The 15848-nt window shown below is 41.5% G+C and overlaps 1 protein-coding gene across 3 annotated transcripts; it reads left to right on the plus strand.

Annotated features, from left to right (window-relative positions):
* The first annotated feature begins 491 nt into the window (after positions 1–491).
* LGALS8 (galectin 8) lies at positions 492–15672 on the plus strand. Of its 3 annotated transcripts, XM_069010329.1 has the most exons (10): positions 492–617; positions 2457–2666; positions 6462–6550; positions 7148–7358; positions 8005–8121; positions 9855–9911; positions 9985–10011; positions 11384–11472; positions 13799–13964; positions 14429–15672. In XM_069010329.1, exons 2-10 carry the CDS (start codon positions 2553–2555, stop codon positions 14576–14578), a joined length of 1020 nt encoding a protein of 339 aa, XP_068866430.1. In that variant the 5' UTR covers positions 492–617; positions 2457–2552; the 3' UTR covers positions 14579–15672. The 3 variants fall into 3 exon arrangements, with proteins under 3 accessions (XP_068866430.1, XP_068866431.1, XP_068866432.1); XM_069010330.1 differs by lacking the exon at positions 9985–10011; XM_069010331.1 differs by lacking the exon at positions 9855–9911 and having other exon boundaries at positions 493–617.
* Positions 15673–15848: the final 176 nt, after the last annotated feature.

Below are 15848 nucleotides of genomic sequence, written 5' to 3' on the forward strand. Positions count from 1 at the left end.
ACACAAGAACATGAGCGAGAGCTTCTTTACGTTGAGGGTGGCACAGCATTGGAACAGGCCTTCCAGGGAGGTCATGGAGTCTCCGTGTCTGGAGACATTCAAAACCCACCTGGATGCATTCCTGTGTCACCTGCTCGAGGTGACCCTGCCTTGGCAGAGGGGCTGGACTTGATGATCACCAGAGGGTTGGAAAGAACGTAACAATTTTGTGATTCTGTGTGAGTTGTGTGTTGTCACGAGATGGGGGGTTGGGCTTGCAACAAGGGACCTTCAGAGGAAGCACGACACAGAGGAAGGGAAGGGCTCGCAGGGGAGACAGCCGCATTTACTTCCCAAGGCGTAATCCCAGCCCCACGGGCACGCGGCGCGCGGGCCCTCCCGAGTGAGTCCAACCCCGCCCGCTGCAGGAGGAGGCGCCTGCGCGCGCCGGGAGCGGGCTGCGCCGGGCACGCGCCACAGCCCCCGCGCGGGCGGGGCCGCGGTGAGGTCACCGTGGGCCGGAAGCCGCCGTGAGGGACGGGCCGGGGCCGGGGCCAGGAGCGGAGGCGATGGCGGCGCCGGGCGGGTGCGTCCCGCGGCTGTGCGGGCGCTGCTGATGGCTGCGGTGCTTCCTGCAGGTAAGAGAGGGAGCGGAGAATGCAGGGACGCGCCCCCTTCCCGCCCCTGTGCGTGTCGGGGAGAGGGGCTGCTCCCGACGGGGCTCTGGGGAGCCGAGAATGCCTCGGGTCGTTGTAAAACTGAAGTGGCCGAGGTTGCTTGGTGAAAGTGATCCTGTGTCCTTCCAGTGTTTGGGAGTGTTGGGGTTATAGCGGGGGATGGGGGGACGCCGCCGGCGTTTTGTATTTTAATTGCTTGCAGATATCCAGAAGGTATCTCGGTAATTCTCTTTGCAGAAGCCTTGTTCGCATTGGTGCAAAATCTCGCTTTGATTGTAAGAACTGGCCGGAGTTACCCTCATGGAGGTAGCTCATGAAGGACACATTTTCTCTGTGTCCCAGTGGGAAGTATAATAGCTGCCTTTTGGCTTCTGCAGTTTCCTGTGTGTCTGTGGAAGGTATTTCCAGCCCCTGCAATGTGTGAGATAACAGGGCAGCCTCAGTTCTCAAAGCACACTCAGGGAACCTTAACTTGCCGTGTTGCAGATTTGGTGTAACACCTACACTGATAGTGGTTCCTCTGACAGAAGAATACAGGAGTTCCCTGTCCTGCTTTTGACAAACAGAGCCTGAGTTGCACCTTTCCTTCATTATTGTGACCTTGTCAATAAAATACTGATAGGCAAACAAGAAAACCCTTAACTCATCACTTTGTCACAGTGCCACCTGGCTTGCCAAGATCCTGTGCCAGGATCCTTTCCTAGCAGGATCTAGATTGCTGTTGCACACCCAGAAAGTTCAGATAGCAGGCTGCTGGGTTGTAGGCTTCATTTTTGTGGGGTCTGCTGTTGGACTTCACAGTGTAAAGGCAAAATTATTGTTTGCTTTGGTCTTTATTTTCTCCTTAAAAAAATGAAATCAATAAAATTTGCGTGCACAGGCAAAAGTGAATTAATGGTAATGTCCCATGAGAAGATCAAAGGGCAAAATAGTAGTAAAGTGTTGGCACCTTATTTTCTCTGAATTGTATTCCAGATACTGGTCTTAAGTGGGTGAGTTAATACCCATCTGGTCCAAATCTCCAACAAGATAAGCCAGATATTTCAAAATGGACCACTGTTGTTTAATCACTGCAGAAGATTAACCCCTGTGGAACAGGCCACAGACCTTTGGGGTTTTGGTTTAGTGTTGTTTCGGAGTTTTTTCTGGTTTTTTTCCTTCTTTCTGACATTGCCTGCTGTTGTCACACAGTAATGCTGCTAGAGCCCTCACCTTTGACTTTTTCCCTGTTTGCCTGTCATCACCACACAGCTTACATGCTACCTTGTTTCTCCAGAATATGCCAGAAATTATACTTAGTAGTTTATATTGGGCCCTGAATTTTGGTCACTTTGTTAAAGGATTTGCTAAAAAAGTTGCAGTATAGCTGAGTATACTCACAAGCTTTATTTCTTATTAATGTTGTGCATTTAATTCAAGTTTTACAAACTCCTGTAGTTACTTGTGGTGTTCAGGGATTTTATGTGTTGGAAGAAGAAATATAAAACACCCTCTGTTTCTCTTTGCCTAGTATTTCTTAACTTTATGTAAGACAAAGGTGGAAAAGGCAAGGTCAGCCGCTGAGGCTTGTCTGCCATGGGAAATCTGGGGATAGCATGCTGCTGATTACATTGTTTACCAGTGTGGCATCTTAGTGCTTTAAGCAAGCCTTTTAATTTCATATTTCAAAACTCCAGCAGATTTACTGGAAAGATGTTTGCATCATTTCTTGTGGTATTTATAGTTGTACCTTGGAGGGTTTCACTTCATGTTGTGTCGCCTTGTTTCTCTTTAATTAAAATTTTTGGGTTTTTTTTGAAGGGATCCCTCCTTTGGTGTTGCCTGATCAGTGAGTTCTTTAAATACACTGCAGCAGTGGCCACACAGAACTGACAGACTTCAGCTGGAGGAGGGAAGATGACATCCTTGGGTGCAGCACAGCAGGAAATGCAGAAACTGACCTTGGATACACCACAGAAAGAAATCTGTAAACTGCCTTTGGATACATCACAGAAGACAATCAGTAACCCGGTAACTCCTCTGTCATGTTAACAATGCCTCCCTTGGGAAATGGGACTTTGCTGTTTTATGTCAATAATACTGTTTTGCACAGTGAGGGATGCTACTGAGAGCTCTTCATCGCTCAGGTGTTTGAGGGAGAATGTCACAGGTGACACGAAGAGCTGATGGTGTTTAGAAGTTGTACTGTAAACAAATGGACAGGACTTCCAAAACAGGACAGACATTCTGTCAGCCTTGGAGGATAATCCTCTTTCATGTGCAGCTTACATAGATGTGCTGGAAAGTGAAAGTATGATAAGAAGTGTTTTCACTCCTAATTCTCTGTAAACATGGGTGGTGCCTGGCACGTCTCATGAAGTGTTTATTTTGTGGTGCCTGTAACTTCAATCTGAACAACTAAGCTTGGAATCTTTTATCATAGTTCATATCTTAATTTATAATGAATTCTGTTTTCTAGGGAAGACTTGAGCTGACATGGTTCAGCAATTGCAAAGACTTCATTTGACAGAATGTTGTTTGCCCAGCTCAGAGTCTGGAAACTTTCTCTGAAAAGTTCTAGCATTCTCATGATCTGTGACAGCAGCCTGACTTTGGCTTACCCTAGAGGGGTGACCTGAAGCTGTGTTTTTTGTTGTGTCTTAAAAAAAAGTAGTTCATTTGAACCTGCAGGAAGTAGCATTTTTATCATTCTGTGCTAGACCCCTTTAAAAATACTAAAATCTGTAAAGTATTGATGGGACTGTACAGTAACACAGATGTGCACAGGACTTCTTGTCTGTTGCAGCTTTGCACTGTCACACTCTTGGGCCCTCAGTGAATCTGATTGTTTATTCCCAGTATATGGTCACTGCTTGCAAAGTGGATAGAGTTAGGGATGATGGGGGAATAGTTTCAACCTCCTTCACAAGAACCCAGCTGGAAGAGGAAGGAAGGCTGTATGATTAACCAGAAGGTGGAAGGACTGAAGTGTGAAAGGAAAGAGAGGATGGAAGTTGGTAGATGGAGATCTTGGTGGGAGAGGAGATGTGAAAAGAAGAATTAGGAGATGTTTAGGACAAATGAGTGGTGTAAGAAAGAGACTAAGAGTCCAGCAAAATTGGGTGGCTGCTAGGGGATTGATGAGTATGATGAGTTAAAAGACTTAGCAGGAGAATGCAACTAGAGCTTAGGGATCAAGAGCCTGTTGTGGGGAAAAAGAATGAGTATTTAGGATTGTAATATGGAGGCATTGTGCTGATGACCTCAGGGCAGTCTCCAGACAAGGCAGTGAGCAACCTGCTCTATCTGACTTTGCTTTGAGCAAGGCATTGGGCTAGAGAGACCAGAACCTCAGCCCTTCTGTAGCAGGGCAGGCTATGAAAATGTCATTGTTTCAGTACATTGTTCCATTAGCAGCAAAACTTCAGAGCTTTATTACAGGTTTGAGTCTGAAATATGTTTCTTCATTACTCTACTGTTCTCAAGCATCCAGAAAATCTGCTTTCCTCTTTGTGCCCTTTACATCACCCATCTGACAAGAAATGTTGTAATGTCCCATCTGGTGGGGTAGATGTCTGATGTCCAGGATGCTGGATAAAAGCTGTTATCCCAGTCCTTTCCTCTGTAAGACTATAATCTGCCCTCTTGTTTTATGAAAGTTGGCATTTTCTTTTAGGGAGAACATAATTTTTGAGACCTCTCAAAATCAGTTGACATTGACCAGTTGGCTTTAGAGCTAAGTTTTGGAGATCTGCAAGAAAGACAGGATGATAGTAGATCATGTCATGTGACAAGCATTATTCTTAATAACGGAGGAAAAAGTAGAAGAGCATCTTGAGACATGAGGAAATTACAGGCACATTCTGTGATGACAAAGTCTCATTAAATCTATAGTATTGCACTCAGAAAATGCTCTAATATGGTCTTGTAGATTCCACATCTGAACTTCTGAAGAGCTGATGTGCCACCTTTTCTTTTAATGCATCCTTATGAATATAAAGAAGTGCTTTTGCCACAGTTCCTTTTCAGGAGTATAGAAAGAACTTTGCTTCACTAAAGTGGTTGAGTCCCAGTATCCCTGACCTGTGTGTGTTTCTTTGATTTGTCTTTGGAGACTGAACCAGTAACTTACTACTTTATTGCAATAGAGCTACTGCCCCTCAGGAGCAGAGTGTAAAAATGAGAACAATCAAGATACACTTTTTCTTTTTTATTATTATTGTTCTTATTTGAATAAAAATTATCTTCTGGGTGTGCAGCTTGTGTTTTAAGGAACCAAGCCACTACCAGTAAGCAAAGGGATTTCATTTTTCTTTCACTTTTAACACTCAATTTCACATCTTGGTCCTCTTCTACTGCACCTGCTAAAGCCATTAAAAATGATGAGAATTAAAACAAGCTGACAATTTTCTTGAGAAGCAAGTTCTATTTTTTTTTTCCTGATGTAGAAGATGACTCTGAATTAGGTTTTCTGCAGTGGGTGGGTAGCTGAGAAGGGAAGTGGAGAGCGGGCAGAAAAGGATGTTTGTCTACTGGCAGAAATGATAAACACTCTGGATTTAGACAATTTTTGCTGTCATTCCCTTTTCCTCACAGATTACCAAGAGTATGTGTCAGCAAACACATATCCTTTTCATATCTGCCTGTTTCATGCAATGATCTATATATTTTTAAAATAATCTCAACTTGTCATTTTATAGTCCAATATTCCATTCAAGATTAGTATTTCCAATGTGTTCATTATTTTTGTTGTTAAATTACTGGAACTCTTGTTTGCAATTGCTGTTTCATTTCAAAGGTATCCTAAAATCTTACAAACTACCAAAATCAACTTTGGCAAAATTTCCTGTCTGTTAACCAGAGCAAATGCAACATTTTCTACCATTTACTTCCTTTTTCAATCTGAAGCACATGTGATGAGATGCAGACTTACTGCTTTGCTTTTGGGCCGGACGCCTGGGAACTTCCACGGTTTAATGTTAAAATGCTTCCCATCCCTTTCCATTTCCTGAAATGCTGGATGACCAGAGTAGGGCTTCTGTCAGCACGTCTGTCTTTGCCAGTGAGCTGTGCTGGGGTGTTTGGGACTTTTGTCTTAACTGACATATCCCTCCCAATGGCTTAACAACTCTCACCATGCTGCCGTTTCAGTTCAGTGTAACATGCAAATGCTACCTTCTCTAGCTGTTGATAAGGAAGAAAAGATAGTGAGGCTTTGAGCCAGACTGCGTACTGTAGACAACATACAGTCCCAGACTCCTGAACGGGGCTATTTCAGTGCACTTTGCAGTTCTTAGCTGATTGGGATGAGGTATTTTGTTGTGTTTGTGTAAGTTTTACTAAGAAGACATTCTGTGACATAGTCTTCCTATTACTGTTTTCCATAATGGAGCAAGAACAAGCAAAAAGGCAGCTCCTGTAGTCTGGGGTCAGGAGGGTTGTGGAAGTTGCCTCCTGGTACCAGGAAGGGGCTGATAATAGTCAGCCCTTGGGAATTACCTCATTTGATGTGAATCCTCTTCATGCTCTCTGAATAGTGAGGCAATAACATATTACGGCTCTTCATTTGAGAGCTGGGAATGGAGGATGGAAATTTTAATTTTATCTGAAAAGCTTGGTTTTCATAGGGGAACATATGCCAGATTTTCCCTTCCTGTTGTGGTTTCTTCTATATTAAAAGCTAGTTGTGTTTCTTTTAATGTTCTAGATTATCATATAATTAAGGATTAGAATACTAATTTTTAAACTAATTTGGGTTTTTTTGCCTCCATCACAAAATGGTATTAGAATAATTTTTTCTTCCTTTTTTGTTCTTCCCTTTTCTAGGTCATTCCATATGTTGGGACAATACATGGTGGCCTTGTTCCTGGAGAGCTGATTGTGATACATGGGAGTGTTCCTGATGATGCAGACAGGTAGTGGCTATGGTGTCATGTTTTGCAGTGTCACCATGTGAGCAAGAATGTAATGGATAAAATGTTTCCAGGGGTTCTACTTAGGATGGTGCACAAAGGCTTGATCTAAAGCCTTGTGATAGCATCAGATTGAATGCAGGCTTAAAGGGTTATCTGAGACTAAAAAAATTGATAACTGAATGCATAGTGTGTAGGAATTAACTTAAACTGGGATAAGAAGGTATGGACTAGTGCTTGTACCCAGTGAGGGGGTTCTGTTCCCTGACCTTATCTGAGGTTCATTTGATATATTCTGCTGAAGGTGATGGGAGGGAAGGTGATGAACACAGTTAGTGAAGAGTTTACATGATATGAATGATGACCATTAAATACATACTTAAACATTTATATTCACTGCACTAAATCATGGGAGAACCTTTCACAGATAGGTAGGAAGAGAGGAGGACAAATGTTTGTTTGGGGATTTTTTTCTTATCCAATGACATTCATTGTATCTGCCTGTTCTGAGGCTCCACAGTAAAACACAGATGTACCGAGCTTTTAGGTGAGTTCTTGAGAGACTGAGCTGAATGTGGTCTGTCTGATTTTTATGATTAGGTTCCAGGTGGATTTACAGTGCGGCAGCAGCATAAAGCCTCGAGCTGATGTGGCATTCCATTTCAACCCCCGCTTCAAAAGGTCTGGCTGCATTGTTTGCAACACACTGGAGAGGGAGAAGTGGGGCTGGGAGGAGATCACTTATGAGATGCCCTTTGAAAAAGGAAAGTCATTTGAGATTGTCATCATGATTTTAAAGGATAAATTCCAGGTGGGTCGGTTCTTCATCTGCATCCAGTTGTCAGGCCAATAAAATAAAGGTATTTTGTATAATTGAAACAAATATGGGAGGTCTAGGTGTCTCTGTTACCTAGGTATAGTCTCACTACAGAAAAGTTTAGAGCTTTTCTTTAAAGAGGTGGTAATTAAATCAGACCTTTAATTTTGTATTGCTTCCCTCTAAATTGGATGAGTAGGCAAGTAGCTTCCTGCCATGACTAATGGCTACTCCACCCTTCCCTCTGTAGATGCAAAGGGCTAATCTTGGGATAAACCTGTTCTGTGACTAGTGTAGGACAGTCCTTTTGGAGGGGACATGTGAGGTGTATTTGTCTTGCTCTTAGACTGCAATAACAGATTCTATTACATTGGTAATACCACACTGGTAAATGACCAGGTGCTAGAAACAAAGGTGTGAAATGCAAATTTTAGTGTAGGCAAATAAATCTCCCTCACAGTGATGGAGAGAGAGACTGAATCACGGATGAGCTGAACTTAATCTGATACTTCTAGGACACTCATAGAGTTACTTCTGTACCAAACCAGTGTAAACCCAAGATGTGTTCATACGGTTTGATACCTGGCTGGTGTAGTGTATGTTTAATACAGTTTTTCTGTTTTGTTTCTTGTCTCTTTAGGTGATGGTAAACAAAAAGCACTTGGTGCTCTACAACCACAGAATTAGCCTTGAAAAAATAGATACTCTTGGAATATATGGCAAGGTGCAGATCAAAACCATAGAGTTTGTTTCTAAGGTAAGTTGTATAGAGAGCTGACTTGTTTGATTCCTTTTCTCTGTCCTGCTAAACTGCATAGTAGGATTTGTGGTGAAAAGGAAGGAACAAGAAGCAGCAAAACAGTCTAATTTTAGTAAGGAGATTTTGGTTTCCCCACATTTCAGCATGTGAGTCTCATGAGGATTTCTGTCTTCCTGTTTCAGTCTTGCAGTTAGGGGCAAGAAAGTGACTAAAGTTTACAGCTTGCAAAGTTAACAGAACAGATGGTATAAGAATTGATTGGATACTTAGTCTAGGAGTGGATTAGACTTTCCAAATATTGCAGAGGCTCCAGAATGAACTCTTGAGTATTCAGTGCTTCTAAGTGACAAGTTTAGCCATGGCTGTAGCTTGTTGCTTGGCATTGAAATGCCAAGATGAGCAACAGCTGGAGCTCCTTGTGCACATAGACCTGTTTTTCCTGCTAAACTGACTGATTTGTTGATTGAAGTCAGAAGTGTACATTTATGGGGATAAGAAGGGGTATTCTTTCTCAGACTTTGTAGCTTGACTTGTACATGGACCAAACTGCAGTGAATTTGAAGTGAAGGCTGTGCTGTGCCTCCTCTGAGCTGACAGCTCTGCTACTGATAGTAAACCAACAGGGAGTTTTTCCCTGGGCAGAAGGAGAGATCCTTTTGTTCTGCAGAATTAGACTTTTAGACCAGAAACTGGAGGTGATAAATTCCAGGGAGATACAGAATGTGAATGCCTTTTCCCTTTTCTGCCTCTCACTAAGGTAGCCTATCTACTCCTGTTGAATATTCTATGTCTGTTCTGCTCCATCTTCACTACACTGTGGGCAAAGCTTTTGACTCTTGCTGCCAAATATCAGGTCTAACTCAGGTCAGCAGACTAATAATTGTTTTGGTAGGAGGCAAAGCTGAACATAATGAAGTCTAAGCTTTAAACATAGGTCTGCTATGTTTAAAGATCACTTGCAAAGCCTGTAAACAGACTTCCATGGGTCCCATCACTTGGCCTTGAGCATGTTGCCAGAATAATATTCCTGCAAAAGCTGTCTGCATCCTGATCTTGGAGGACTGACTCCAAGAAGTGCTTGAGGGCAAGCAGGTGCTCTAGGTTGGTTTCTGACCCAGGCACAAAATGTACACTTGGTTTAATCTGTGGCTGCTGATGCTCTATCCTTTGTGGAAGAAAGGAATGGAGAAAGGTGATTCTTTCCTCTTAGTCTTTGCTTCGATACACTTTTCTGAGGAGGAGATTTGAGGTTTATATTGAAATAAACAACCTGAGGACACAGTCTGGTAGGGCTAGCTGGAACTGTCTCTGCATGGCCATGTTGCTCATCTGTCCTTCCCATAGAAAGGAACAAGGATGTAGGGGGCTGCTTAGAATCCCAAGAATCCATGTGTGGACCTGCCATACTGGTATTTCTATCCCAGCAAGGAAAACTCTATGGGTACCCTCAGATGCTGAGGGCTTGGCAGTAGTCCGAACTGTTAAATAAAGGTTCAAACTGTAATGAGGTGGTCTTCAGAAATCTCCAGAGATTTGGCTTCAGCAATTGATCTTCAGAACTTTTCTGTAGTTTGTAGGGGTTTGTAGGCTATCTTTTTCATTAACATAGCCCTAGATATCCATCTTAACAGTTCACGATTCAAAGCATGATGATCCTTACATTGTTCTAAACCAATATGTTAAAGTTAGATGATGTTAGCAATGACACCTAAATATCTCTCTCTCTGCAGTCTTTACAAGGCTCTCAGCCATCGTCTCTAGGAGTAACAAAGATAAGCACAGAAAATGTACGTATGTTTGTAAAAGGTTGAATGAATCTCCCTGTTGTCTGATAAGCTAGATAATGTTCTTCTTTTGTAGGGGGAAATGCCAAATGGTTCGCAATTGGTAAGTGTCTCCTGTAGATTTGTGGCAAATGTGGAGTAAAAAAAAATCAAAAATACCTCAGTTATTCATAAAAAGACATGCGCAGAAGACAAGAACAAAGGAATTGAGAGTCAACTGGAGAAAGATCATCAGTGAGGTTTTGTAAAGGGTAATCCTCTTCTCTGCTGGTAGTACAAATGAGAGTGTTGTTAAATCATTTAGAAAACCCAAAAGATAAACACAGCATCCACAACCATAAAGAAATTAAAGAGTGAAGCACCTGAAGTTGTAAAGGACCAAGTCACATTCAAAACTTTTTTTCAGATAAACATACTTTGTTTTCTCTGCCTTAGGGAGTACCTGCAAAGCAAAAGTATTCTGCAGTCGTATTATGCTAACGTGTGTCTTGGAACCTGTGTGCTACATCTTCCTCTTGCTAACAGATCCCTGTGTACACTTTAGGTAGCTGGATGCAAGCATTTAACCTTAGGGGTGGAACTTGCACCCAGCTAACATGCATATAGCATATAACGTGGTATAGGTGGAGTGAGTGCTCATCTTTTTGCAAAAATGTGTGCAGGTGGACTGTATCCACACTGGAGTAAGGACCGCACTCAAACTGAGAAGGGGTTGAAATCCAGGAATATATACAAATAGAATTTGTGGAGAAGGTGGAGTTGCAGCGAGTGCCATAATTTTAGATGCTTTTTCACTTGACAGCCTGCCTTCTTCAGTCTTATTTTCAAAACCAAATAACATGCAGTATTGTAACTTGCAAATGGTGGATTTCAGCAAAAACATGAAAGCGAAGTGCTTCTCTATTCCCTTCTTTTCCCTGATAAAAATAACTTCTAATACAATGAAAAAATAAGATGAATAAAATACTTTTACTATCATTATGAACTTCTGCCAGGACAGAACACTTAGTGACCCTACTTCTAGTACTTATGCAACCGTAGGACAACAACACACCTTAGCATGAGCCTTACTCTTGAAAGCAAAACTGATACTTTTAGAGATGAGAAGTCAGGTATAAGTCCAAATAATTATGGAATTTAAACTATTACAGGGAGTTTCATGCTTACTTTTTTCTTTTTTTTCTTTCCCCTTCTTCCCCTCCTTCCACCGTTAATGGTGTCAGAAGTAGTTGTAAATAATGTTTTGAACCCAAGGTGGTAGTCTAAATTAAAGCTCAATACACTGATGTATTTCTCTCAGTGTTAAGTTTTCCACTATAGTGTTAGGATCCCTCAATATGCTGGTAGGAATAACTTCAGCTGTAAGTGCAGATTTGAAATTGTATGCCAGATTTCCTCCTGCCATAGTAAAGCTCAGCTTGTATGTTGAAAAAAGTCAGTCACAGTCAAAATTTTTACTGGGGATGTACTTCCAGGTTGTTCCTTATGTTGGGAAGCTTGATACTGCACTTCGTCCAGGATGCACAATTGCCATCAAAGGAGAAGTCAGTAAAAACCCAAAGAGGTATGTGTTACTGATGGGTTTTTTCTGTTATTTAACTGAGGTACTCTTGAGAATGAGTAGGCTTTTCCATTGCCTCTATATATCCTTACTCACTTGCAACTTTGCATCTGGTATCATCTGAAACTTCAATGCAGTTTCCTCAGGAACCAGCAGGATACCGCTTTAGAGAGGACTTAAAAGAGCAGCTTCATTGTGAAGGTAAAACCTGAGTGTCTTACCTACTAAATCTGTGTCATTCACAAATTTGTGTGTTTGTTCAGGGCTTTCTATTGTGCAGGAAGTGTGAGCAAATGTACTGTACAGAGACAGCTTTTATTCTAAAGAGATCCGAGAGTAAGGGAACTGGCACAAATAGGTGATACAGAAGTGAGGTGAGTTATGGTGTGCTCAAATGCTGTGTGTTACAGTATTTCTCTGAAAATCCTCCTTGGTATAAGCATGATGGTGCCTAACTAAAAATAACTGAGTGATGAACTGAGTGATTAGAAGGATGGAGCACCTCTCCTAAGAAAAAAAGCTAAGAAAATTGGGGTTTTTCAGCCTGGGAAAAAAAGTACTTCGAGGAGACCTAATTGTGGCTTTCCAGTACATGAAGGGAGCCTGTAAGAAAAATGGAGAGAGATTATTTGCAAGAGCATGTAGTGACAGACAAAGGGGAATGGCTTCCACCTTTAAGAGAGTAGGTGTAGGTTTAGGTTAGATATGAGGAAGAAATCCACTGTGAGGGTGGTGCAACATTGGAACAGGGTGCCAGAGAAAGTGGATGCCCCATCTGTGGCCATGTTTAGGGCCAGGTTGGATAGGACCCTGAGCAACCAGGTCTGGTGAAAGGTGTCCCTGCTCACAGTGGAGGGTTGGAACAAAATGATCTTTAAGGTCCCTGCCAACCCAGGCCATTCTGTGATTCCATGAAAGCTGATAGGGGAAATATGAGCAATAATTTTGATAGGAAATTGGCAACAATGGCTTGCAAAGAAGACATTTTCCAAGCATGAAATAAAGGTCAGGGAGGAGGGGAGCACAGCACAGTCAAAATGGAGCTGAGCAAGTGTCTGTGCTTCAGCATGCCCTTTACTTGAAGGGTGGTTTTGGCTCTGCAAAAACATGCCTTAAAATGAAGCAAATGGGAAGCATACTTTTCACATTGTGCATGTGTGTGTATTGCACTCATACTTCCTCAGGGCACATTTCTTCCCTGAACAGCATTTGGAGTTCATACTGGAATCCAAGGTCTGGAATCCTTGGTTGGACTTGGATGGACTTCAGATTGAATAGGATAATAAATACTTAGAGAGTAGCATTTCTTTTCCTTCTTTTGGCTTGAAAAGTTTATTAGCACTTTTCAAGTGCTGAATGTGCTGAATGTGCTCAAATGCTTATAAGCATGAAGAGGCTTTTGGCTGTTAAAGCACTGCAGTTTGTCTGCTTTTTATGTTTGTGCTTTTAAACCTATGTATTTATATAGAGTTTATAAGTTATTTCATGTCTTTCACTCAGCTTACACAGTTGTAGATGTTTCTTTTTCTTGGTGAAAAAAAGAACTTCACAGCTTGGAAGTGTTGCTGTATTTCCTATCTGGACTGAACAATTCTCAAAAGAGGGCAACAGTCTGACAGCTGGAGCTAATTTGGGTGGGGAGGGAATATTTTTTTCTTCAAATGCAGTAAGGTTTTTGCGATCGGTTGAAGCATTCATTTGAATTTGAATGACTGTTCCCTCTGATCACCCTTCTGCAGAGCTCCTTCCCCTTGAGCAGCCCTGTTTTGTGGACATGTCTGAGATGGCAGAGTATTCCCTCAGCCTCGGCAGAGCTTTGCTGCCTACAGAATAGCATTTTGTATGCATGGTGTCCCACCAGTCTTAAATATATGAAGAGAATCCTTGAACTTTTCTTTAGAGTTCAACCAGTTTGTTGGCAGAAGGAATACGATGTCTTTAGGTAAAACAAAGCCTCCCACTCTCCATTCCCTGAGTGAAAGAGATGGGGGAGCAGGCAGCTCCATATGTTCCTGTGAGAATGCTGCTTCCTAGTGCAGTAGGGGAGCAGCTCTTGGCTCCATAGCTTCTTGCAGAGACAGGAACAGAAAGCTGTGAGTGGTGAAGTGAATCTAGCAGGGTCATATCCTACATTTGTTGCCTCCAGCAAAGGTTTCTGTGCAAAGGAGACCAGTGCATGCTGGCTGGCTGCTTGCTTGGTTCTTCAGGTGAGTCACAGCCCTGGCTCGCAAGCAGCCCCAGTATTGGCTAAGGACTTGGTAAATGGCATGGACTGCTGTGTCATGTCTGTAAACCCTTGGTGCAGTAAACTTTAAAAAATATCTTCCAGCTTTGCAATAAATCTGAGACCAAGTGACTCAAAGGACATTGCTTTACATCTGAATCCCCGAATGAAAAATAAAGTTTTTGTAAGAAACTCCTACCTTCATGACAGCTGGGGAGAAGAAGAAAAGGAGATTGCTAACTTCCCTTTCAGTCGGGGGATGTACTTTGAGGTAAAATTAACTGAACCATAGCATCAAACTGGAAAATCTGCCAAATGGATTAGCATTGGTGCTTAAATGTCCTATTACTAATACAGATTTAAATAAAACTGCTATTCCTGCATTTCATGTCTTGAAAATACTCAGGATTAAATGGGACTGTAGAGAGCAGAGATTTGTCTTTATTTAATAACAGTTTTCTGTTGAAGTAGTTGCAAAAATTCAACCTGTGCTCAGAGGAAATTTAAATTAAATTAAGTTGGACTTGATGATTCTTACAGTTCCCTTGCAATTTAAGTTATTGTATGCTTCTATGAATTTTATTGATGCTCCATTTTTGTTTTTAAATGTTGCTTTTGCATGAAACATTCTCTGTAACAGAAACAGGTCTTACCCAAGTCTAGACTAGGTCATCAGATTCTTTTTCACATCTTACCTGAGCTTAAATGTTAACTATTTCTCTTCTTGCTTTCCAGCTGATTATTTTCTGTGATGCCTATCAGTTCAAAGTTGCTGTGAATGGTGTTCACACTCTGGAGTACAAGCATCGTTTTAAACAACTTGAAAAGATCAACATAGTGGAAGTCACGGGAGATGTTCATTTGTTAGATGTGAGGAGCTGGTAGTTCTTTTCAATGAGTACTAAAAGAATTTAACCTCTTCTAATGACAGTGCCTCCTTGTCAAGTACAAACAGGTGCTGACTTGTGCTGAGCCTGCCTTTAATCGATCTAGGCTTTTGCATTTGCCTCTCTGAGTTAGGCAAGTACCAGAAATGCTAACTGCAAGATTAAATCCTTCTCTAGTTTACAGTTTCCTGGCAAGCTAAGTAAGTTTTGCTCAGATAAATATCCTGTATTATTGAACCTAGCAATATGAAAATGCTGCATCATACTGTGTGTAACAATTGCACTCTGTATGTTTAACTACTTTTTGGCATTCCTCAATACCATACATTCGATCTTGTGAAGTAGAAATGAGACTGAAATAGGATCCAAAGATACAGTTATCCACCTCAAAAGGGATGTTCATAATATATTTAAGATAGAGCTATGGATTGTAATTTTCTATGTCCTAATTTATGTTAGCACCTATAACCTTTACAGTGAGGCTGGAGTAGGCAAACAGTTGACCTGTAACTTCTGGCAAAAGGCAAGGAGTTTGATCTTATTTCTTAGCCTGCTGCTGCAATAGCACTTTCTCTGACACCTATGGTTGTGTCACCTCCTGCTTACAAGGGCCCAAGATTTCTACCTTTTAGTTTTCTAAAGTGCAACACAGGAAAGTGATTTAGCTGGTTTCAATTATGTGAACTTTTGAAAGCTTGTTTGATCTGAAGTGGCTCCTGACTGGGTTAAGAATCCTTAGGGTCTGAAGTAGATGTTTGTGGGTTTCATTTTTAAAATATGTGTGAATCCAGATACTCCAGGTAGGGTTTCAGCTGAGAGGGCACTTGACTACTCAGCAGTGGACTAGAGAATGAATCCTTTTTCAGTCTTGTATTAAAATACTATATATGTGAAATAAGCTGTTCCTATTCAGTTTTCCATGCAAATGTCAGTCTTTTTATATTCTTACTACTGTTTATCAATATACACCTGAAAGATGTCCCTCTATATCTTAAGACTGCTAAACTGAAGCAATTTCAAGAATAAGATGTACACTTTAAATAACCAGATTTAATGTATAAAAAGTACCAATAAAAACATATGTGAACTCTGCTTTTCTCCAAGTGTAGTTAAGTAGCTATGATCCCTTTTTGGTCTATTATCTTGTTTTGCTTATTGTCTTACCTGTATCTCCAAGTTGGCAAAGCAACCCTGACTGGAGAACCATTTCCATCAAGGAATTGGTGATCCACAAACCAGTTAACCTGAGCAGGCATTGGGGCTGGGCC

The sequence above is a fragment of the Aphelocoma coerulescens genome, chromosome 3, assembly GCF_041296385.1.
Source record: "Aphelocoma coerulescens isolate FSJ_1873_10779 chromosome 3, UR_Acoe_1.0, whole genome shotgun sequence".
NCBI lineage: Eukaryota > Metazoa > Chordata > Aves > Passeriformes > Corvidae > Aphelocoma > Aphelocoma coerulescens.